General features: G+C 38.8%; 1 protein-coding gene across 7 annotated transcripts in view; it reads left to right on the forward strand.

The window, feature by feature from the left end:
- Positions 1-23,766, forward strand: part of LOC121532879 (cytoplasmic polyadenylation element-binding protein 4-like) — a 33,525-nt gene extending 9,759 nt beyond the window's left edge. For 5 of the 7 annotated variants that reach the window (XM_045206175.1, XM_045206178.1, XM_045206176.1 and 2 more), the window contains 8 exons: positions 12,579-12,629; positions 12,798-12,821; positions 17,553-17,729; positions 19,513-19,602; positions 19,790-19,908; positions 20,528-20,642; positions 20,932-21,113; positions 21,335-23,766. In XM_045206175.1, the coding sequence (XP_045062110.1) occupies positions 12,579-12,629; positions 12,798-12,821; positions 17,553-17,729; positions 19,513-19,602; positions 19,790-19,908; positions 20,528-20,642; positions 20,932-21,113; positions 21,335-21,562 (986 nt within the window). In that variant the 3' untranslated portion in view covers positions 21,563-23,766. The remainder of the gene's footprint in view (positions 1-12,578; positions 12,630-12,797; positions 12,822-17,552; positions 17,730-19,512; positions 19,603-19,789; positions 19,909-20,527; positions 20,643-20,931; positions 21,114-21,334) is intronic. The other 2 variants (XM_045206179.1, XM_045206180.1) reach the window with 1 other exon arrangement.
- The last annotated feature ends 1,421 nt before the right edge of the window (positions 23,767-25,187 follow it).

Consider the following 25,187-nt stretch of genomic DNA (forward strand, 5'->3'; position numbering starts at 1 on the left):
ATATGGAGTTAGAATATGGTGGATATGGAGTTAGAATATGGTGGATATGGAGTTAGAATATGGTGGATATGGAGTTAGAATATGGTGGATATGGAGTTAGAATATGGTGGATATGGAGTTAGAATATGCTGGATATGGAGTTAGAATATGCTGGATATGGAGTTAGAATATGCTGGATATGGAGTTAGAATATGCTGGATATGGAGTTAGAATATGCTGGATATGGAGTTAGAATATGCTGGATATGGAGTTAGAATATGCTGGATATGGAGTTAGAATATGCTGGATTTATGGAGTTAGAATGTTAGAATATGGTGGATATGGAGTTAAAATGTATGAATATGGTGGATATATGGAGTTAGAATTTGGTGGATATATGGATTTAGAATGTTAGAATATGGTGGATATGGAGTTAGAATATGCTGGATATGGAGTTAGAATATGCTGGATATGGAGTTAGAATATGCTGGATATGGAGTTAGAATATGCTGGATATGGAGTTAGAATATGCTGGATTTATGGAGTTAGAATGTTAGAATATGGTGGATATGGAGTTAGAATATGGTGGATATGGCGTTAGAATGTTAGAATATGGTGTTAGAATATGGTGTATATGGAGTTAGAATATGGTGGATATGGAGTTAGAATATGGTGGATATGGAGTTAGAATATGGTGGATATGGAGTTAGAATATGGTGGATATGGAGTTAGAATATGCTGGATATGGAGTTAGAATATGCTGGATATGGAGTTAAAATGTATGAATATGGTGGGTATATGGATTTAGAATGTTAGAATATGTTGGATATGGAGTTAGAATATGGTGGATATGGAGTTAGAATATGGTGGATATGGAGTTAGAATATGGTGGATATGGAGTTAGAATATGGTGGATATGTGGATTTAGAATATGGTGGATATGGAGTTAGAATATGGTGGATATGGAGTTAGGATATGGTGGATATGGAGTTAGAATATGCTGGATATGGAGTTAGAATATGCTGGATATGGAGTTAGAATATGCTGGATATGGAGTTAGAATATGCTGGATATGGAGTTAGAATATGCTGGATATGGAGTTAGAATATGCTGGATTTATGGAGTTAGAATGTTAGAATATGGTGGATATGGAGTTAAAATGTATGAATATGGTGGATATATGGAGTTAGAATATGGTGGATATGGAGTTAGAATATGGTGGATATGGAGTTAGAATATGCTGGATATGGAGTTAGAATATGCTGGATATGGAGTTAGAATATGCTGGATTTATGGAGTTAGAATGTTAGAATATGGTGGATATGGAGTTAAAATGTATGAATATGGTGGGTATATGGATTTAGAATGTTAGAATATGGTGGATATGGAGTTAGAATATTGTGGATATGGAGTTAGAATATGGTGGATATGGAGTTAGAATATGGTGGATATGGAGTTAGAATATGGTGGATATGTGGATTTAGAATATGGTGGATATGGAGTTAGAATGTTAGAATATGGTGGATATGGAGTTAGGATATGGTGGATATGGAGTTAGGATGTGGTGGATATGGAGTTAGGATATGGTGGATATGGAGTTAGGATATGGTGGATATATGGAGTTAGAATATGGTGGATATATGGAGTTAGAATATGGTGGATATATGGAGTTAGAATATGCTGGCTGTATGGAGTTGGAATGTTACAATATAATGGATGTATGGAGTTAGAATGTTAGAATATGGTGGATATATGGAGTTAGAATATGGTGGATATGGAGTTAGAATGTTAGAATATGGTGGATATGGAGTTAGAATATGGTGGATATGGAGTTAGAATATGGTGGATATAGAGTTAAAATGTATGAATATGGTGGATATATGGAGTTAGAATATGATGGATATGGAGTTAGAATGTTAGATTATGGTGGATATGGAGTTAGAATATGGTGGATATGGAGTTAGAATATGGTGGATATGGAGTTAGAATATGGTGGATATGGAGTTAGAATATGCTGGATATGGAGTTAGAATATGCTGGATATGGAGTTAGAATATGCTGGATATGGAGTTAGAATATGCTGGATATGGAGTTAGAATATGCTGGATATGGAGTTAGAATATGCTGGATATGGAGTTAGAATATGCTGGATATGGAGTTAGAATATGCTGGATATGGAGTTAGAATATGCTGGATATGGAGTTAGAATATGCTGGATATGGAGTTAGAATATGCTGGATTTATGGAGTTAGAATGTTAGAATATGGTGGATATGGAGTTAGAATATGGTGGATATGGAGTTAAAATGTATGAATATGGTGGATATATGGAGTTAGAATTTGGTGGATATATGGATTTAGAATGTTAGAATATGCTGGATATGGAGTTAGAATATGCTGGATATGGAGTTAGAATATGCTGGATATGGAGTTAGAATATGCTGGATATGGAGTTAGAATATGCTGGATATGGAGTTAGAATATGCTGGATTTATGGAGTTAGAATGTTAGAATATGGTGGATATGGAGTTAGAATATGGTGGATATGGCATTAGAATGTTAGAATATGGTGGATATGGAGTTAGAATGTGGTGGATATGGAGTTAGAATGTGGTGGATATGGAGTTAGAATATGGTGGATATATGGACTTAGAATATGGTGGATTTATGGAGTTAGAATGTTAGAATATGGTGGATATGGAGTTAGAATATGGTGGATATGGAGTTAGAATATGGTGGATATAGAGTTAAAATGTATGAATATGGTGGATATATGGAGTTAGAATATGGTGGATATGGAGTTAGAATGTTAGAATATGGTGGATATGGAGTTAGAATATGGTGGATATGATGTTAGAATATGGTGGATATGGAGTTAGAATATGGTGGATATGGAGTTAGAATATGGTGGATATGGAGTTAGAATATGGTGGATATGGAGTTAGAATATGCTGGATATGGAGTTAGAATATGCTGGATATGGAGTTAGAATATGCTGGATATGGAGTTAGAATATGCTGGATATGGAGTTAGAATATGCTGGATATGGAGTTAGAATATGCTGGATTTATGGAGTTAGAATGTTAGAATATGGTGGATATGGAGTTAAAATGTTAGAATATGGTGGATATATGGAGTTAGAATTTGGTGGATATATGGATTTAGAATGTTAGAATATGGTGGATATGGAGTTAGAATATGCTGGATATGGAGTTAGAATATGCTGGATATGGAGTTAGAATATGCTGGATATGGAGTTAGAATATGCTGGATATGGAGTTAGAATATGCTGGATATGGAGTTAGAATATGCTGGATATGGAGTTAGAATATGCTGGATTTATGGAGTTAGGATGTTAGAATATGGTGGATATGGAGTTAGAATATGGTGGATATGGCGTAAGAATGTTAGAATATGGTGGATATGGAGTTAGAATATGGTGGATATGGAGTTAGAATATGGTGGATATGGAGTTAGAATATGGTGGATATATGGACTTAGAATATGGTGGATTTATGGAGTTAGAATGTTAGAATATGGTGGATATGGAGTTAGAATATGGTGGATATGGAGTTAGAATATGGTGGATATAGAGTTAAAATGTATGAATATGGTGGATATATGGAGTTAGAATATGGTGGATATGGAGTTAGAATGTTAGAATATGGTGGATATGGAGTTAGAATATGGTGGATATGATGTTAGAATATGGTGGATATGGAGTTAGAATATGGTGGATATGTAGTTAGAATATGGTGGATATGGAGTTAGAATATGCTGGATATGGAGTTAGAATATGCTGGATATGGAGTTAGAATATGCTGGATATGGAGTTAGAATATGCTGGATATGGAGTTAGAATATGCTGGATATGGAGTTAGAATATGCTGGATATGGAGTTAGAATATGCTGGATATGGAGTTAGAATATGCTGGATATGGAGTTAGAATATGCTGGATATGGAGTTAGAATATGCTGGATTTATGGAGTTTGAATGTTAGAATATGGAGTTAAAATGTATGAATATGGTGGATATATGGAGTTAGAATTTGGTGGATATATGGATTTAGAATGTTAGAATATGGTGGATATGGAGTTAGAATATGCTGGATATGGAGTTAGAATTTGCTGGATATGGAGTTAGAATATGCTGGATATGGAGTTAGAATATGCTGGATATGGAGTTAGAATATGCTGGATATGGATTTAGAATATGGTGGATATGGAGTTAGTATGTTAGAATATGGTGTATATGGAGTTAGAATATGGTGTATATGGAGTTGGAATTTTAGAATATGGTGGATATGGAGTTAGAATATGGTGGATATGGAGTTAGAATATGGTGAATATATGGATTTAGAATGTTAGAATATGGTGGATATATGGAGTTAGAATTTTAGAATATGGTGGATATGGAGTTAGAATATGGTGGATATGGAGTTAGAATATGGTGGATATGGAGTTAGAATATGGTGGATATATGGAGTTAGAATATGGTGGATATATGGAGTTAGAATATGGTGGATATATGGAGTTAGAATATGGTGGATATATGGATTTAGAATGTTAGAATATGGAGTTAGAATCTGGTGGATATATGGAGTTAGAATCTGGTGGATATATGGAGTTAGAATCTGGTGGATATATGGAGTTAGAATATGGTGGATATATGGAGTTAGAATATGGTGGATATATGGAGTTAGAATATGGTGGATATGGAGTTAGAATATGGTGTATAAATTGTTTGAATATGGTAGATATATGGATTTAGAATATAGTGGATATGGAGTTAGAATATGGTGGATATATGGATTTAGAATGTTAGAATATGGTGGATATGGAGTTAGAATATGGTGTATATGGAGTTAGAATATGGTGGATATGGAGTTAGAATATGGTGGATATGGAGTTAGAATATGGTGGATATGGAGTTAGAATATGGTGGATATGGAGTTAGAATATGGTTGATATGGAGTTAGAATATGGTAGATATATGGATTTAGAATATGGTGTATATGGATTTAGAATATGGTGGATATGAAGTTAGAATATGGTGGATGTATGGAGGTATAATGTTACAATATAATGGATGTATGGAGTTAGAATGTTAGAATATGGTGGATATGGAGTTAGAATATGGTGGATATGGAGTTAGAATATGGTGGATATGGAGTTAGAATATGGTGAATATATGGATTTAGAATGTTAGAATATGGTGGTTATATGGAGTTAGAATATGGTAGATATATGGAGTTAGAATATGATGGATATGGAGGTAGAATGTTAGAATATGGTGGATATGGAGTTAGAATATGGTGGATATGGAGTTAGAATATGGAGTTAGAATATGATGGATGTATGGAGTTAGAATATGGTTGAAATATGGAGTTAGAATATGGTGGATCTGGAGTTAGAATATGGTGGATATATGGAGTTAGAATGTTTGAATATGGTGGATATGAAGTTAGAATATGGTGGATATGGATTTAGAATATGGTGGATATGGATTTAGAATATGGTGGATATGGGGTTAGAATGTTAGAATATGGTGGATATTGAGTTAGAATATGGTGGATATGGAGTTTGAATATGGTGGATATATGGAGTTTGAATATGGTGGATATATGGATTTAGAATGTTAGAATATGGAGTTAGAATATTGTGGATAAATTGTTAGAATATGGTGGATATACGGAGTTAAAATGTCAGAATATAATGGATGTATGGAGTTAGAATATGGTGGATATGGAGTTAGAATATGGTGGATATGGAGTTAGAATATGGTGGATATGGAGTTAGAATATGGTGGATATGGAGTTAGAATATGGTGGATATGGAGTTAGAATATGGTGGATATGGAGTTAGAATATGGTGGATATGGAGTTAGAATATGGTGGATATGGAGTTAGAATATGGTGGATATGGAGTTAAAATGTGGTGGATATATGGAGTTAAAATGTATGAATATGGTGGATATATGGAGTTAGAATATGGTGGATATATGGATTTAGAATGTTAGAATATGGTGGATATGGAGTTAGAATATGGTGGATATGGAGTTAGAATATGGTGGATATGGAGTTAGAATATGGTGGATATGGAGTTAGAATATGGTGAATATATGGATTTAGAATGTTAGAATATGGTGGATATGGAGTTAGAATATGGTGGATATGGAGTTAGAATATGGTGGATATGGAGTTAAAATGTGGTGGATATATGGAGTTAAAATGTATGAATATGGTGGATATATGGAGTTAGAATATGGTGGATATATGGATTTAGAATGTTAGAATATGGTGGATATGGAGTTAGAATATGGTGGATATGGAGTTAGAATATGGTGGATATGGAGTTAGAATATGGTGAATATATGGATTTAGAATGTTAGAATATGGTGGATATATGGAGTTAGAATGTTAGAATATGGTGGATATATGGATTTAGAATATAGAATGTTAGAATATGGTGGATATGGAGTTAGAATATGGTGGATATGGAGTTAGAATATGGTGTATATGGAGTTAGAATATGGTGGATATGGAGTTAGAATATGGTGGATATATGGAGTTAGAATGTTAGAATATGGTGGATATGAAGTTAGAATATGGTGGATATGGAGTTAGAATATGGTGGATATGGAGTTTGAATATGGTGGATATATGGAGTTTGAATATGGTGGATATATGGAGTTTGAATATGGTGGATATATGGAGTTTGAATATGGTGGATATATGGAGTTTGAATATGGTGGATATATGGAGTTTGAATATGGTGGATATATGGAGTTTGAATATGGTGGATATATGGAGTTTGAATATGGTGAATAAATAGTTAGAACATGGTGGATATATGGATTTAGAATATGTTTGGAATATGGAGTTATAATGTTAGAATATGGTGGATAAATATGGAAGTAGGATGTTAGAATATGGTGGAAATATGGAGTTAGAATGTTCGAATATGGTGGATATGGAGTTCGAATATGGTGGATATGGAGTTAGAATATGGTGAATATATTGATTTAGAATGTTAGAATATGGTGGATATGGAGTTAGAATATGGTGGTTATATGGAGTTAGAATATGGTAGATATATGGAGTTAGAATATGATGGATATGGAGGTAGAATGTTAGAATATGGTGGATATGGAGTTAGAATATGGTGGATATGGAGTTAGACTATGGTGGATCTGGAGTTAGAATATGGTGGATATATGGAGTTAGAATGTTAGAATATGGTGGATATGAAGTTAGAATATGGTGGATATGGATTTAGAATATGGTGGATATGGATTTAGAATATGGTGGATATGGGGTTAGAATGTTAGAATATGGTGGATATTGAGTTAGAATATGGTGGATATGGAGTTAGAATATGGTGGATATGGAGTTAGAATATGGTGGATATGGAGTTAGAATATGGTGGATATATGGAGTTTGAATATGGTGGATATATGGAGTTAGAATATGGTGGATAAATAGTTAGAACATGGTGGATATATGGATTTAGAATATGTTTAGAATATGGAGTTATAATGTTAGAATATGGTGGATAAATATGGAAGTAGGATGTTAGAATATGGTGAAAATATGGAGTTAGAATGTTCGAATATGGTGGATATGGAGTTAGAATATGGTGGATATGGACTTAGAATATGGTGGATATGGAGTTAGAATATGGTGGATATGGAGTTAAAATGTATGAATATGGTGGATATATGGAATTAGAATATGGTGGATATATGGAGTTAGAATATGGTGGATATATGGATTTAGAATGTTAGAATATGGAGTTAGAATATTGTGGATAAATTGTTAGAATATGGTGGATATACGGAGTTAGAATATGGTGGATATGGAGTTAGAATGTTACAATATAATGGATGTATGGATTTAGAATATGGTGGATATGGAGTTAGAATATGGTGGATATGGAGTTAGAATATGGTGGATATGGAGTTAGAATATGGTGGGTATTGAGTTAGAATATGGTGGATATGGAGTTAGAATATGGTGGATATGGAGTTAAAATGTGGTGGATATATGGAGTTAAAATGTCAGAATATGGTGGATATATGGAGTTAGAATATGGTGGATATGGAGTTAGAATGTTAGAATATGGTGGATATGGAGTTAGAATATGGTGGATATGGAGTTAGAATATGGTGGATCTGGAGTTAGAATATGGTGGATATGGGGTTAGAATGTTAGAATATGGTGGATATTGAGTTAGAATATGGTGGATATTGAGTTAGAATATGGTGGATATTGAGTTAGAATATGGTGGATATTGAGTTAGAATATGGTGGATATGGAGTTAGAATATGGTGGATATATGGAGTTTGAATATGGTGGATATATGGAGTTTGAATATGGTGGAAATATGGAGTTTGAATATGGTGGAAATATGGAGTTTGAATATGGTGGAAATATGGAGTTTGAATATGGTGGAAATATGGAGTTTGAATATGGTGGATATATGGAGTTTGAATATGGTGGATATATGGAGTTTGAATATGGTGGATATATGGAGTTTGAATATGTTGGATAAATATTTAGAACATGGTGGATATATGGATTTAGAATATGTTTGGAATATGGAGTTATAATGTTAGAATATGGTGGATAAATATGGAATTAGGATGTTAGAATATGGTGGATATGTGGAGTTAAATATGGTGGAAATATAGAGTTAGAATGTTCGAATATGGTGGATATGGAGTTAGAATATGGTGGATATGGAGTTTAATATGGTGGATATGGAGTTAGAATATGGTGGATATGGAGTTATAATATGGTGGATATGGAGTTAGAATATGGTGGATATATGGAGTTAGGATGTTAGAATATGGTGGATATGAAGTTAGAATATGGTGGATATGGAGTTTTAGAATATGGTGGATATTTGGTTTGAATATGGTGGATCTGGAGTTAGAATATGGTGGATATATGGAGTTAGAATATGGTGGATATATGGAGTTAGAATGTTAGAATATGGTGGATATGGAGTTAGAATATGGTTAGTATGGAGTTAGAATGTTTTAATGTTAGATATGAAGTTAGAATATGGTGGATATGACGTTAGAATGTTAGAATATGGTGGATATTGAGTTAGAATTTGGTGGATATATGGATTTAGAATGTTAGAATATGGTGGATATATGGAGTTAGAATGTTAGAATATGGTGGATATATGGATTTAGAATATAGAATGTTAGAATATGGTGGATATGGAGTTAGAATATGGTGGATATGGAGTTAGAATATGGTGGATATGGATTTAGAATATGGTGGATATGGGGTTAGAATGTTAGAATATGGTGGATATGGAGTTAGAATATGGTGGATATGGAGTTAGAATATGGTGGATATGGATTTAGAATATGGTGGATATGGGGTTAGAATGTTAGAATATGGTGGATATGGAGTTAGAATATGGTGGATATGGAGTTAGAATATGGTGGATATGGAGTTAGAATATGGTGGATATGGAGTTTGAATATGGTGGATATATGGAGTTTGAATATGGTGGATATATGGAGTTTGAATATGGTGGATATATGGAGTTTGAATATGGTGGATATATGGAGTTTGAATATGGTGGATAAATAGTTAGAACATGGTGGATATATGGATTTAGAATATGTTTGGAATATGGAGTTATAATGTTAGAATATGGTGGATAAATATGGAAGTAGGATGTTAGAATATGGTGGAAATATGGAGTTAGAATGTTCGAATATGGTGGATATGGAGTTAGAATATGGTGGATATGGAGTTAGAATATGGTGAATATATTGATTTAGAATGTTAGAATATGGTGGATATGGAGTTAGAATATGGTGGTTATATGGAGTTAGAATATGGTAGATATATGGAGTTAGAATATGATGGATATGGAGGTAGAATGTTAGAATATGGTGGATATGGAGTTAGAATATGGTGGATATGGAGTTAGACTATGGTGGATCTGGAGTTAGAATATGGTGGATATATGGAGTTAGAATGTTAGAATATGGTGGATATGAAGTTAGAATATGGTGGATATGGATTTAGAATATGGTGGATATGGATTTAGAATATGGTGGATATGGGGTTATAATGTTAGAATATGGTGGATATGGAGTTAGAATATGGTGGATATGGAGTTAGAATATGGTGGATATATGGAGTTTGAATATGGTGGATATATGGAGTTTGAATATGGTGGATAAATAGTTAGAACATGGTGGATATATGGATTTAGAATATGTTTGGAATATGGAGTTATAATGTTAGAATATGGTGGATAAATATGGAAGTAGGATGTTAGAATATGGTGGAAATATGGAGTTAGAATGTTCGAATATGGTGGATATGGAGTTAGAATATGGTGGATATGGACTTAGAATATGGTGGATATGGACTTAGAATATGGTGGATATGGAGTTAGAATATGGTGGATATGGAGTTAAAATGTATGAATATGGTGGATATATGGAATTAGAATATGGTGGATATATGGAGTTAGAATATGGTGGATATATGGATTTAGAATGTTAGAATATGGAGTTAGAATATTGTGGATAAATTGTTAGAATATGGTGGATATACGGAGTTAGAATATGGTGGATATGGAGTTAGAATGTTACAATATAATGGATGTATGGATTTAGAATATGGTGGATATGGAGTTAGAATATGGTGGATATGGAGTTAGAATATGGTGGATATGGAGTTAGAATATGGTGGATATGGAGTTTGAATATGGTGGATATGGAGTTAGAATATGGTGGATATGGAGTTAGAATGTGGTGGATATATGGAGTTAAAATGTCAGAATATGGTGGATATATGGAGTTAGAATATGGTGGATATGGAGTTAGAATGTTAGAATATGGTGGATATGGAGTTAGAATATGGTGGATATGGAGTTAGAATATGGTTTATCTGGAGTTAGAATATGGTGGATATGGGGTTAGAATGTTAGAATATGGTGGATATTGAGTTAGAATATGGTGGATATTGAGTTAGAATATGGTGGATATTGAGTTAGAATATGGTGGATATGGAGTTAGAATATGGTGGATATATGGAGTTTGAATATGGTGGATATATGGAGTTTGAATATGGTGGAAATATGGAGTTTGAATATGGTGGAAATATGGAGTTTGAATATGGTGGAAATATGGAGTTTGAATATGGTGGATATATGGAGTTTGAATATGGTGGATATATGGAGTTTGAATATGGTGGATATATGGAGTTTGAATATGTTGGATAAATATTTAGAACATGGTGGATATATGGATTTAGAATATGTTTGGAATATGGAGTTATAATGTTAGAATATGGTGGATAAATATGGAATTAGGATGTTAGAATATGGTGGATATGTGGAGTTAAATATGGTGGAAATATAGAGTTAGAATGTTCGAATATGGTGGATATGGAGTTAGAATATGGTGGATATGGAGTTTAATATGGTGGATATGGAGTTTAATATGGTGGATATGGAGTTTAATATGGTGGATATGGAGTTAGAATATGGTGGATATGGAGTTAGAATATGGTGGATATATGGAGTTAGGATGTTAGAATATGGTGGATATGAAGTTAGAATATGGTGGATATGGAGTTTTAGAATATGGTGGATATTTGGTTTGAATATGGTGGATCTGGAGTTAGAATATGGTGGATATATGGAGTTAGAATATGGTGGATATATGGAGTTAGAATGTTAGAATATGGTGGATATGGAGTTAGAATATGGTTAGTATGGAGTTAGAATGTTTTAATGTTAGATATGAAGTTAGAATATGGTGGATATGAAGTTAGAATGTTAGAATATGGTGGATATTGAGTTAGAATTTGGTGGATATTGAGTTCGAATATGGTGGATATTGAGTTAGAATATGGTGGATATGGAGTTAGAATATGGTGGATATGGAGTTAGAATATGGTGGATATGGAGTTAGAATATGGTGGATATGGAGTTAGAATATGGTGGATATGGAGTTAGAATATGGTGGATATGGAGTTAGAATATGGTGGATATGGAGTTAGAATATGGTGGATATATGGAGTTAGAATTTGGTGGATAAATCGATTCAGAATGTTTGAAATATGGATTTAGAATGTTTGAAATATGGTTTATAAATATGGAATTAGGATGTTAGAATATGGTGGATATATAGAGTTAGAATATGGTGGATATATGGAGTTAGAAAATGGTGGATATGGAGTTAGAAAATGGTGGATATGGCGTTAGAATATGGTGGATATGGAGTTAGAATATGGTGGATATATGGAGTTAGAATATGGTGGATATATGGAGAATATGGTGGATATATGGAGTTAGAATATGGTGGATATATGGAGTTAGAATGTTAGAATTTGGTGGATATGGAGTTAGAATATGGTGGATAAATAGTTAGAATATGTTGGATATATGGAGTTATAATGTTAGAATATGGTGGATAAATATGGAATTAGGATGTTCGAATATGGTGGATATATGGAGTTAGAATATGGTGAATATATGGAGTGAGAATGTTGGAATATGGATTTAGAAGGCAAAATAATATGCATATTCTGACTACTGTCTCTTCCTCTCCAGGTCGCTATGGTTTCTCTCACCAGGGCGGAGACGGATCATTGCCCATGAATGGTATGGACATTTTATATTTTGCTTCAATGCTATAAAGTTTATAGCTTTTTTCAGCCATTCACAATAGAGGTAGTAAATTGGATGCAATTGTTCATGGGGTGTACATTATGTTGTAACCCTGTGCTGTTAAGAGTTGTTATGAAGGTTTTTGTCTTGTTTTACATGCAGCTAGGAGCTATGGCAGAAGACGAGGTAAAGCCAAACCCCAAATGTCTTCATGTTTTAGCCTACATCATGTTTTAGCCTACATCATGTCATTATTTGCAAAGCATCCATTACACAGTACATGCTGTCTGTCTGGTTTGGCCTCGCTATGTCTGAAATGGCACCCAGGTGGAATAGGGTGCCATTTCAGATGCAACTGTTCTCTAGGCCCCGACTGAACCTGCAGAGGAAGACTTCTTAAGTCCCCAGGGAGGATTTGAAATTAATATATTTTTTAAACATCACAATAAAATGTATGAATTCAATCCAAATACTATAAAGTATGGTAGAGTTCCAGGTCGTCTTTATTGCAGTCATGCTGACTGACCGTCTCACAGATTGCAATAGTAATCCAAACAAATCAAATGTTATTTGTCACATACACGTGTTGTTGCGGGTGTAGCTAAATGCTTGTGCTTCTAGCTCCGACAGTGCAGTAATATCTAACAAGTAATATCTAACAATTTCACAACATATACCCAATACACACAAATCTAAGTAAGGAATGGAATTTAATATATACATACAGTGGGGAGAACAAGTATTTGATACACTGCCCATTTTGCAGGTTTTCCTACTTACAAAGCATGTAGAGGTCTGTAATTTTTATCATAGGTACACTTCAACTGTGAGACGGAATCTAAAACAAAAATCCAGAAAATCACATTGTATGATTTTTAGGTAATTCATTTGCATTTTATTGCATGACATAAGTATTTGATACATCAGAAATGCAGAACTTAATATTTGGTACAGAAACCTTTGTTTGCAATTACAGAGATCATATGTTTCCTGTAGGTCTTGACCAGGTTTGCACACACTGCAGCAGGGATTTTGGCCCACTCCTCCATACAGACCTTCTCCAGATCCTTCAGGTTTCGGGGCTGTCGCTGGGCAATACGGACTTTCAGCTGCCTCCAAAGATGTTCTATTGGGTTCAGGTCTGGAGACTGGCTAGGCCACTCCAGGACCTTGAGATGCTTCTTACGGAGCCACTCCTTAGTTGCCCTGGCTGTGTGTTTCGGGTCGATGTCATGCTGGAAGACCCAGCCACGACCCATCTTCAATGCTCTTACTGAGGGAAGGAGGTTGTTGGCCAAGATCTCGCGATACATGGCCCTATCCATCCTCCCCTTAATACGGTGCAGTCGTTCTGTCCCCTTTGCAGAAAAGCATCCCCAAAGAATGATGTTTCCACCTCCATGCTTCACGGTTGGGATGGTGTTCTTGGGGTTGTGCTCATCCTTCTTCTTCCTCCAAACACGGCGAGTGGAGTTTAGACCAAAAAGCTCTATTTTTGTCTCATCAGACCACATGACCTTCTCCCATTTCTCCTCTGGATCATCCAGATGGTCATTGGAAAACTTCAGACGGGCCTGGACATGCGCTGACTTGAGCAGGGGGACCTTGCGTGCGCTGCAGGATTTTAATCCATGACGGCGTAGTGTGTTACTAATGGTTTTCTTTGAGACTGTTGTCCCAGCTCTCTTCAGGTCATTGACCAGGTCCTGCCGTGTAGTTCTGGGCTGATCCCTCACCTTCCTCATGATCATTGATGCCCCACAAGGTGAGATCTTGCATGGAGCCCCAGACCGAGGGTGATTGACCGTCATCTTGAACTTCTTCCATTTTCTAATAATTGCGCCAACAGTTGTTGCCTTCTCACTAAGATGCTTGCCTATTGTCCTGTATCTCATCCCAGCCTTGTGCAGGTCTACAATTGTATCCCTGATGTCCTTACACAGCTCTCTGGTCTTGGCCATTGTGGAGAGGTTGGAGTCTGTTTGATTGAGTGTGTGGACAGGTGTCTTTTATACAGGTAACGAGTTCAAACAGGTGCAGTTAATACAGGTAATGAGTGGAGAACTGGAGGGCTTCTTAAAGAAAAACGAACAGGTCTGTGAGAGATGGAATTCTTACTGGTTGGTAGGTGATCAAATACTTATGTCATGCAATAAAATGCAAATGTATTACTTGAAAATCATACCATGTGATTTTCTGGATTCCGTCTCTCACAGTTGAAGTGTACGTATGATAAAAATTACAGACCTCTACATGCTTTGTAAGTAGGAAAACCTGCAAAATCGGCAGTGTATCAAATACTTGTTCTCCCCACTGTATATGGACAAGCAATGACAGAGCGGCATGGACTAAGATGCAGTAGAATATTATAGAATACAGTATATGGGTTGAAATGATCTGATACCAGATTAGATGGGTTGAAATGATCTGATACCAGATTACTTTAGAAAAATGGCATTCACTGATCAGATCAAATGATGACATAAGAGCATTGTGTTGAACACTGTGCAATGTTTAAAAGTGAGAACCGCAGAAGGGTGAAGGTACTAAATGACTAGAGTTGACTGTGTGATATAAGGTTGCTTCTTGTGTCAATATTTTTAGCTGGTTTTGTTGAGATGAGATGGGTAATGCAAGATATGTAAACATTATTAAAGTCACTAGTGTTCCATTTCTTAAAGTGGCCAGTGATTTCAAGTGGCAGCAGCAGCCTCTAATGTGCTAGTGATGGCTATTTAACAGTCTAATGGCCTTGAGATAGAAGCTGTATTACATTCTCTCTGTCCCAGCTTTGATGCACCTGTACTGACCTCACCTTCTGGATGATAGTGGGATGAACAGGCAGTGGCTCGGGTGGTTCATGTCCTTGATTATCTTTTTGGCCTTCCTGTGACATCGGGTGCTGTTGGTGTCCTGGAGGGTGGGTAGTTTGCCCCCGGTAATGCGTTCTGCAGACCGCACCACCCTCTGGAGAGCCCTGCGGTTGCGGGTGGTGCAGTTTCCGTACCAGGCGGTGAAACAGCCCGACAGGATGCTCTCAATTGTGCAGCTGTAAAAGTTTGTGAGGGTTTTAGGTGCCAAGCCAAAGAGGCTCTGTTGCGCCTTCTTCACCACACTGTCTGCGTGGGTGGACCATTTCAGTTTGTCAGTGATGTGTACGCCAAGGAACTTGAAGCTTTCCACCACCCTCTGCTGTTTCCTGAAGTCCATGATCATCTCCTTTGTTTTGTTGACGTTGAGTGAGAGGTTATTTTCCTGGCACCACACTCCCAGAGCCCTCACCTCCTCCCTGTAGGCTGTCTCGTCATTGTTGGTAATCAAGCCTACTACTGTTGTGTCGTCTGCAAACTTGATGATTGAGTTGGAAGGCATGCTTGGCCACACAGTCATGGGTGAACAGGGAGTACAGGAGGGGGCTGAGCACACACCCTTGTGGAGCCTCAGTGTTGAGGATCAGCGAAGTGGTGATGTTGTTTCCTACCTTCACCACCTGGGGCGGCCCGTCAGGAATCCAGGACCCAGTTGCACAGGGCGGTGTTCAGATCCAGGGCCTCGAGCTTAATGATGAGCTTGGAGGGTACTATGGTGTTGAATTCTGAGCTATAGTCAATGAACAGCATTCTTACATAGGTATTCCTCTTGTCCAGATGGGATAGGGCAGTGTGATGGCGATTGCATCGTCTGTGGATCTATTGGGACGGTAAGCAAATTGAAGTGGGTCTAGGGTGACAGGTAAGGTAGAGGTGATATGATCCTTGACTAGTCTCTCAAAGCACTTCATGATGACAGAGGTGAGTGCTACAGGGCGATAGTCATTTAGTTCAGTTACCTTTGCTTTCTTAGGTACAGGAACAATGGTGGCCATCTTGAAGCATGTGGGGACAGCAGACTGAGATAGGGAGAGATTGAATATGTCCGTAAACACACCAGCCAGCTGGTCTGCGCATGCTCTGAGGACGCGGCTAAGGATGCCGTCTGGGCCGGCAGCCTTGTGGGGGTTAACATGCTTAAATGTCTTACTCGTATAACGTTCAACGCTTGTGTTTGTTGTGAGGTGTGATCATCTGTGCAGCGCGACAGCAAAAAAATATGACCTGACATGATTGTATACTGCCTGTTTCCTGCTGTGCTTTTGTGACCTGGCTGTGGTGGCTTGTCACTGGACTTTAGCAAAACGTTATGTTGCAAGTGCTTGAGGAAATCATGGTTGGTTTCATGATCATGGTTCTTTTTTGTCTTCATCACAATGAAAAATAAATCCCTCATTTGAGTTATTTTGATTCCAATCAATGTATCGCAATTGAATAACCTATTTCAGAATTTTATTGTAAGTGTATTTATTTGGATACAATCTTACCCTTTTTCCACGACTGAGTCAAACAGAGCTGAGCCAAGCTGTACTGAGCTGGCCTGGTTAATCCCAAACTGTACTGAGCTGGCCTGGTTAAACCCAAGCTGTACTGAGCTGGCCTGGTTAAACCTGAGCTGGCCTGGTTAAACCTGAGCTGGACTGAGCTGGCCTGGTTAAACCAAAGCTGGACTGAGCTGGCCTGGTTAATCCCAAGCTGGACTGAGCTGGCCTGGTTAAACCCAAGCTGTACTGAGCTGGCCTGGTTAAACATTCACAATAATTGCTGGAAGGGACAATGTGAAAATTAAATATTGGAGCCAGCACAGTACGGTTTGAAGAGGAAAATGTATAACCTCAAATGGGTGCTAAGTGGCATAAAAAGTTCAGGCACTTGCATGGGTTTGAAAGTTTAAAAGCCTTTAATGTATGGGCTAAGACATTAAAATACACCAATGCATGTCGGCTTACGTCTTCATCAGGGTGTCTGGGTTAGTACGTTTTGGGTTGGCCTGATGGTGTGAAATAAGTATCTCATCTCCACTGATTTCTCTCTCTCCGCCCTCCAGGTCACAGTAACCTGTTCCCCATGGAGGACGAGCGCTCCTTCGGAGAGGACGAGTCAGGTGACCAGGGACTTCCTGGTTTAGGATCCGCCCACTGTTTCCCGCACCTCAACGGAGAGCGAGTGGAGAGATACTCACGCAAGGTGTTTGTCGGAGGACTGCCACCCGATATAGACGAAGGTATTGATCGATTAACAGAATAATACACCTTCTACAATGTTGTTCTTGGGTTAAAAACAATGGTTTGAGAGGCGTCTGTGTTTTCTATGTTAATGGCCCCGACATATGATGTCATAGAGGCTTAGAGGCTGTGTACTAAAGAGCCTGTGTACAGTGGGGGAAAAAAAGTATTTAGTCAGCCACCAATTGTGCAAGTTCTCCCACTTAAAAAGATGAGAGGCCTGTAATTTTCATCATAGGTACACGTCAACTATGACAGACAAAATGAGATTTCTTTTTCCAGAAAATCACATTGTAGGATTTTTTATGCATTTTTTTGCAAATTATGGTGGAAAATAAGTATTTGGTCAATAACTAAAGTTTCTCAATACTTTGTTATATACCCTTTGTTGGCAATGACACAGGTCAAACGTTTTCTGTAAGTCTTCACAAGGTTTTCACACACTGTTGCTGGTATTTTGGCCCATTCCTCCATGCAGATCTCCTCTAGAGCAGTGATGTTTTGGGGCTGTCGCTGGGCAACACAAACTTTCAACTCCCTCCAAAGATTTTCTATGGGGTTGAGATCTGGAGACTGGCTAGGCCACTCCAGGACCTTGAAATGCTTCTTACGAAGCCACTCCTTCGTTGCCCGGGCGGTGTGTTTGGGATCATTGTCATGCTGAAAGACCCAGCCACGTTTCATCTTCAAAGCCCTTGCTGATGGAAGGAGGTTTTCACTCAAAATCTCATGATACATGGCCCCATTCATTCTTTCCTTTACACTGATCAGTCGTCCTGGTCCCTTTGCAGAAAAACAGCCCCAAAGCATGATGTTTCCACCCCCATGCTTCACAGTAGGTATGGTGTTCTTTGAATGCAACTCAGCATTCTTTGTCCTCCAAACACGACGAGTTGAGTTTTTACCAAAAAGTTATATTTTGGTTTCATCTGACCATATGACATTCTCCCAATCCTCTTCTGGATCATCCAAATGCACTCTAGCAAACTTCAGACGGGCCTGGACATGTACTGGCTTAAGCAGGGGGACACGTCTGGCACTGCAGGATTTGAGTCCCTGGCGGCGTAGTGTGTTACTGATGGTAGGCTTTGTTACTTTGGTCCCAGCTCTCTGCAGGTCATTCACTAGGTCCACCCGTGTGGTTCTGGGATTTTTGCTCACCGTTCTTGTGATCATTTTGACCCCACGGGGTGAGATCTTGCGTGGAGCCCCAGATCGAGGGAGATTATCAGTGGTCTTGTATGTCTTCCATTTCCTAATAATTGCTCCCACAGTTGATTTCTTCAAACCAAGCTGCTTACCTATTGCAGATTCAGTCTTCCCAGCCTGGTGCAGGTCTACAATTTTGTTTCTGGTGTCCTTTGACAGCTCTTTGGTCTTGGCCATAGTGGAGTTTGGAGTGTGACTGTTTGAGGTTGTGGACAGGTGTCTTTTATAATAATAACAAGTTCAAACAGGTGCCATTAATACAGGTAACGAGGGGAGGACAGAGGAGCCTCTTAAAGAAGAAGTTACAGGTCTGTGAGAGCCAGAAATCTTGCTTGTTTGTAGGTGACCAAATACTTATTTTCCACCATAATTTGCAAATAAATTCATTAAAAATCCTACAATGTGATTTTCTGGATTTAGTTTTCTCAATTTGTCTGTCATAGTTGACGTGTACCTATGATGAAAATTACAGGCCTCTCATCTTTTTAAGTGGGAGAACTTGCACAATTGGTGGCTGACTAAATACTTTTTTTCCCCACTGTAGCTGACTAGCTTTGACTCTTTCATTCTCAGATGAGATCACCGCCAGTTTCCGCCGGTTCGGTCACCTGTTTGTCGATTGGCCCCACAAGGCTGAGAGCAAGTCCTATTTCCCACCCAAAGGTGAGTCTGATATGGTCACATTGGCCAGGAAATACTCAGGGCATAGGAATGAAGGGAATACTCAGGGCCCTAGGAATAAAGGGAATACTCAGGGCCCTAGGAATGAAGGGAATACTCAGGGCCCTAGGAATGAAGGGAAATAGATGAAGGTCATGAGAGTATTGAGCGCGTTCTTTCCCCTCTCTAGGTTATGCATTCTTACTGTTCCAAGACGAGAGCTCTGTCCAGGCTCTGATTGATGCCTGTATCGAAGAGGATGGCAAGCTCTACCTCTGTGTCTCCAGCCCCACCATCAAGGACAAGCCTGTGAGTGGAGCTTTATGTCTGTGTCTGTCTGTGTGTGTGTGTCTGTCTCACACGAGCCAGTCCAACTGTTTGAGTCTCCCAGGCAGTATTTAAAAATGTTTTTCACTGTAATTAAACTTCTTGGTGGGAGTTGTCTGTCCTCCTTGTCAGTCTAGCGCTGCTGGTATAAATAGTTGTGAGATCTCCCCAGTCCACTCTCCTAGTTCAGCCCAGTCCACTCACCTAGTTCAGCCCAGTCCACTCTCCTAGTTCAGCCCAGTCCACTCTCCTAGTTCAGCCCAGTCCTCTCTCCTAGTTCAGCCCAGTCCTCTCTCCTAGTTCAGCCCAGTCCTCTCTCCTAGTTCAGCCCAGTCCTCTCTCCTAGTTCAGCCCAGTCCTCTCACCTAGTTCAGCCCAGTCCTCTCACCTAGTTCAGCCCAGTCCTCTCACGTAGTTCAGCCCAGTCCTCTCTCCTAGTTCAGCCCAGTCCTCTCACGTAGTTCACATCTAGTTGTATGGACATTGAAAGATTATTTTACAGACGTTATATGGAATTTGTTACAGCCTTTTATAGATGTTGGTTGAGCGTTATATGGGTGTTATCTGAACATTGTCTGGCCATTCCTCTGTGTTCCTCTAGGTCCAGATCCGTCCCTGGAATCTGAATGACAGTGACTTTGTGATGGACGGCTCTCAGCCTCTGGACCCCAGGAAGACCATCTTCGTAGGGGGGGTGCCACGTCCTCTACGTGCAGGTACTGGACTGGGGTTTTATGTGTGAGGAATGGGGGGGAGAGCGAGAGGAGCAGGTAACGAGGGAGGAATGGGGGAAAGGAGGAGGGAGGGAGGAATGGGGGAGAAAAGGGGAGGGAGGAATGAGAGGACGGGGGAGGAGAGAGGGAGAGGACGGGGGGAGGAGAGGGAGAGGACGGGGGAGGAGAGGACGGGGGAGGAGAGGGAGAGGGCGGGGGAGGAGAGGGAGAGGACGGGGGAGGCGAGGGAGAGGTCGCATCATAAAGCCTATATGTAATGTCCTTGTTCCAGTGGAGCTGGCCATGATAATGGATCGTCTGTACGGAGGAGTGTGTTACGCTGGCATCGACACAGACCCCGAACTAAAGTACCCTAAAGGAGCGGGCCGTGTGGCATTCTCCAATCAGCAGAGCTACATCGCTGCTATCAGCGCTCGATTCGTTCAGCTGCAGCACGGCGAGATCGACAAACGGGTGAGTCAGTCTGGTCTTTGGTAGTTTAGTGGAGCCACATACGCCATGCATTTTGTCCAGGAGAAGAAGACCTCACGCACACAATAGCTAAGGTACAAAATGGAGCTGGGTATGAGCTTCTCCCCTCTGGTTTCTCTTTTGTCCCATTCAATCTGGGTAAATGTTTAATCTCCCCTCCTTCTCCCCCCTCTCCCCCTTCGGTCCTCCCCCCTCTCCCCCAGGTGGAAGTGAAGCCATACGTGCTGGATGACCAGCTGTGTGATGAGTGCCAGGGGACGCGCTGTGGGGGGAAGTTTGCTCCCTTCTTCTGCGCTAACGTCACCTGTCTCCAGTACTACTGTGAATACTGCTGGGCAGCCATCCACTCCCGGGCCGGACGAGAGTTCCACAAGCCACTGGTCAAGGAGGGGGGAGACCGGCCCCGACACATATCCTTCAGGTGGAACTAGGGAGGGTTGGGAGGGGAGGGTGACGGGCTATGTTGTAGAAAATAAATGCACTTTTATTTTTGCTGGTTCCTATTTAGTTTGGAAAAGAAACTTAAAAGCTTAATTTAATCTTTATTATTTTAATCGGAACTTCTTCTCAGACCAGTAAATGCTAAGAAGGACAACTAAGTGAAAGAAATCCCGTTTTGAATTTAAGGTGTGCATGAGTACTTGGATGCGTTATTAGATATGAAAAGAAATGTTTCTTCTGACTTGACTATATTTTATTTTCTCACGTTAGCTGGCGAAGCTGCTTACATTTGTTGTCAAGGGTAACATATAACATTTCATTGAGGTATGTGCTGCACCTCAATCAGTATATTAACTAGAACAGTTGCGTTTTAGAAGGGTGCACTTATTTTTGTTAATTTGCAGGATTAGATTGATATTTGTATCGTTAACCAAAGGTTGAGAGCAACTGGTCGGGTTAAAGTACAATAGTCAAAGAAAACCACTGCGGAAGGGCAGACTGACCGAGAATTCCCTTCATCATAAATAAACTGTTCAGAGTACATACAGGATTATTTCAGAAAACATTCTCCCCTTGGTCTCGGGCCTGGCAGCGATTACTGGCATGTGTTTCTAGATCATGGTTTAAATTGACTCTTTGTAGCCAAAATGGGCAAACCAAAGATTGGCCTAAAAACAAGTGATCAACGCAAGTTGATTAGCTGAGGGGTATAAGGACTATAAGACTCCATTTTCAGGTTCAGAAGGTCAGGAAGGCTAGTGCTGTTTAAGTTGTTGAATTGCAGAGAGGGGGGAGGAAACAGTCATTGGAAAGACAGGTTTCAGCTGATAAAGACTACAGCCCTAGCTGTCTAGGCAGGGCTCAGGTATTGGCAGTAGTATTAGCTCACTTTATATTGTCAGGGATATTAGCACTGGACGCTAACATGCTAATGTTGTAGTACTAGTAGGAATGCACAGTACAGTGGTAGCTAGCTACAGTGTTCCCTGAGTGACTCATAGTATGTAGCCTGGTCCTGTCCTGTATGTGCTTTAGTGTTTAACCAACTCCTCTGGCTATCGTTGTCCAACTAATTAACACAGAGAGGAGTTGGCTAAAGCACAGACAGACTGGACTACCAGGCTAGACTAATGGTGATCTGATGCACTCTCTCTACCATGACTGGAGTGTAGAGGTAGATCCGAGCTGTGGCGAATGGATACGCTAGTGGATCCTAGCTGTGGAGGATGAATATGTTAGTAGCTGGACACTCTTTGAAGAATTTGCTGTCACAGAGATAAAGATATTATTTTATACATGGCCTGCTAATTTTTGTACAGTGTTTTATAGCTGATTATTTTGTCATGAACATATATACATTTATTATGCACTACTTTTCTAAATATTTTTTTCAATAGTCATTTTAGGCACATTTTTCACAAGATGGGATAACTCCTTTTGCAATACCTCATTTTTTTCACTTGGTGAAAAATAATTTTGTACCTTTGTTACTAAGAGATCTGCATTTATTGTAAAACTTAATTTAAAAAGAAAAAATTAATGATATTAATATAATTTTCAATTTAGCTTTTTATATATTTAAGTGCTGGTAAATTTTAAATTGTCTGGTGCATTGGTGTGATTGTGTAGAGGAAAGATAAACAGCCAGGCTACGGATGGTTAGCCAATCATGTACAGACTTCTCTTTCATAATAATAAACCATAAGTACTGGATCTTAAGGCATGACAAGACCTTTCAGAACTTATTTTGATAGTCTTGAAACATATATTCAGCTTGTAGTGAGTAAGGAAAATCTAGGGGACATCTTTTGACTTGGGTGGATGAGTGAACCCTTATTCTCTTGTATCATCAGAGTGAATGATGACCGGTGTTCTAAAAACTATTTAGATTCTCATTCTGGAACTACCTGAAGGTTCCAGAACGTTCCAGTTATTCTAGGCATGCATGATGTAATACAGAATAACAACATGACTATTGACTAGTGTTAATGCAGGAAACTATTGTAATGCACTAGATCTCTCTCCTTTTTATTTTTGTATGAGTTTTTAGTTTTCTCTTCTCTTTCAGATCACCTCCTAATATCTAGCCTATTTTTCTCTCCAAAGGTCTGCCTCCCTCACAGGCAGGCAGGCGGGCGGGCAGACAGGTGGGCAGGCAGACGGGCGGGCAGACAGACAGGCGGGCAGGCAGACAGACAGACAGGCAGGCAGGCAGGCAGGCAGGCAGACAGGCAGGCAGGCAGACAGACAGGCAGGCAGGCAGGCAGGCAGGCAGGCAGGCAGGCAGGCAGGCAGGCAGGCAGGCAGGCAGGCAGGCAGGCAGACAGACAGACAGACAGACAGACAGACAGACAGGCAGGCAGGCAGGCAGGCAGGCAGGCAGGCAGGCAGGCAGGCAGGCCTGCTGTACATGCAGGATACCACAGTGATAACACTTGTATGAGTTTAGCCATGTAGACAGCACTTCTTCCTAAAAAAGACTTGATCACTCCACCCCTTTGATGTGGCATGCTTTGGGACATAGACTTGAATGTGATTAATGTTGCAAGTTAACTTCGAGCCATTATGTGCAATACTTCTTCTTTACTAAAATAGTTTCTCTTTCTGCAATGTAAATCATTTAAACCCATATAAACCATGTAAACATTAAAACATGATGATTATTTTCTCACAGTCTATTATTGTTCATGCTGGTGTCTGCAAAGTAAAACAAAAAATAAACTTTCTACTAATATATATATATATAAATAACTGAATTTATTTTTAAACATTAGTTTTGTGCTTATTCAATTATTTTGCTACTACCATGCTACTGTGATTGAGAAAACATTGTATATACTAAGTTGATGTGTTTAGCGTTTTGTTATATTTTCAATTGAAATGTAAAACTTTCATTTGGATCAGATTTTTATATTTTTTGGGGTGATGTGTTGAACTTGTTGATGTCTAGGTTTTCTAATTGCTGTACTGTGCGCCACATTCAGAGGAATAATGTCTGTTAGTATTACTTGATTGCGAAAAATGTCAATAGTTTTTAATGGTATGCTGGGAAGGTTGTATTTATTGATATACCTTTTTTTACTTGAGACATCATCTTGATTTTTATTATGTCATTTCACATTTATGTTACGATTTTTATACCCCCCCCAATTATGTTGTGCTAATAACAGATGTCAGTTTTGATAGTTGGTTTGTAGAACTGAAGTAAAAAAAAAACATTATCTAATGTCATCTAATCATTTGCAGCCAACTATTTATAACTGTATGCATACGACATTTGAAGTATTTGTAATGTGAGATGTTGAAAGAATAAAACTCAGCTGTGAGGATACCAGTGGTTGAAGTCAATTTCTTGAGGAAAGCAAGGCATTTGTGTTGCTAGAAGTGTACATGTACTGGAAAAGGAAAAACGTGCACAGGTTATTTTTTATCAGTACATTCCTTTTGAACCCTGCAACCAAATATGAATTACTACAAACTATTGACACATGCACTCCAATGTCTCATTCTGTTATTAAAAGTGGACACTTAACTCCCCTAATGGATTTAAAAACATTGGATTTATATCAATTACCTCAAGGGAGTTTGTTACCACCATATATGATACATTACACC

The sequence above is a fragment of the Coregonus clupeaformis genome, chromosome 21, assembly GCF_020615455.1.
Source record: "Coregonus clupeaformis isolate EN_2021a chromosome 21, ASM2061545v1, whole genome shotgun sequence".
NCBI classification, from domain to species: domain Eukaryota; kingdom Metazoa; phylum Chordata; class Actinopteri; order Salmoniformes; family Salmonidae; genus Coregonus; species Coregonus clupeaformis.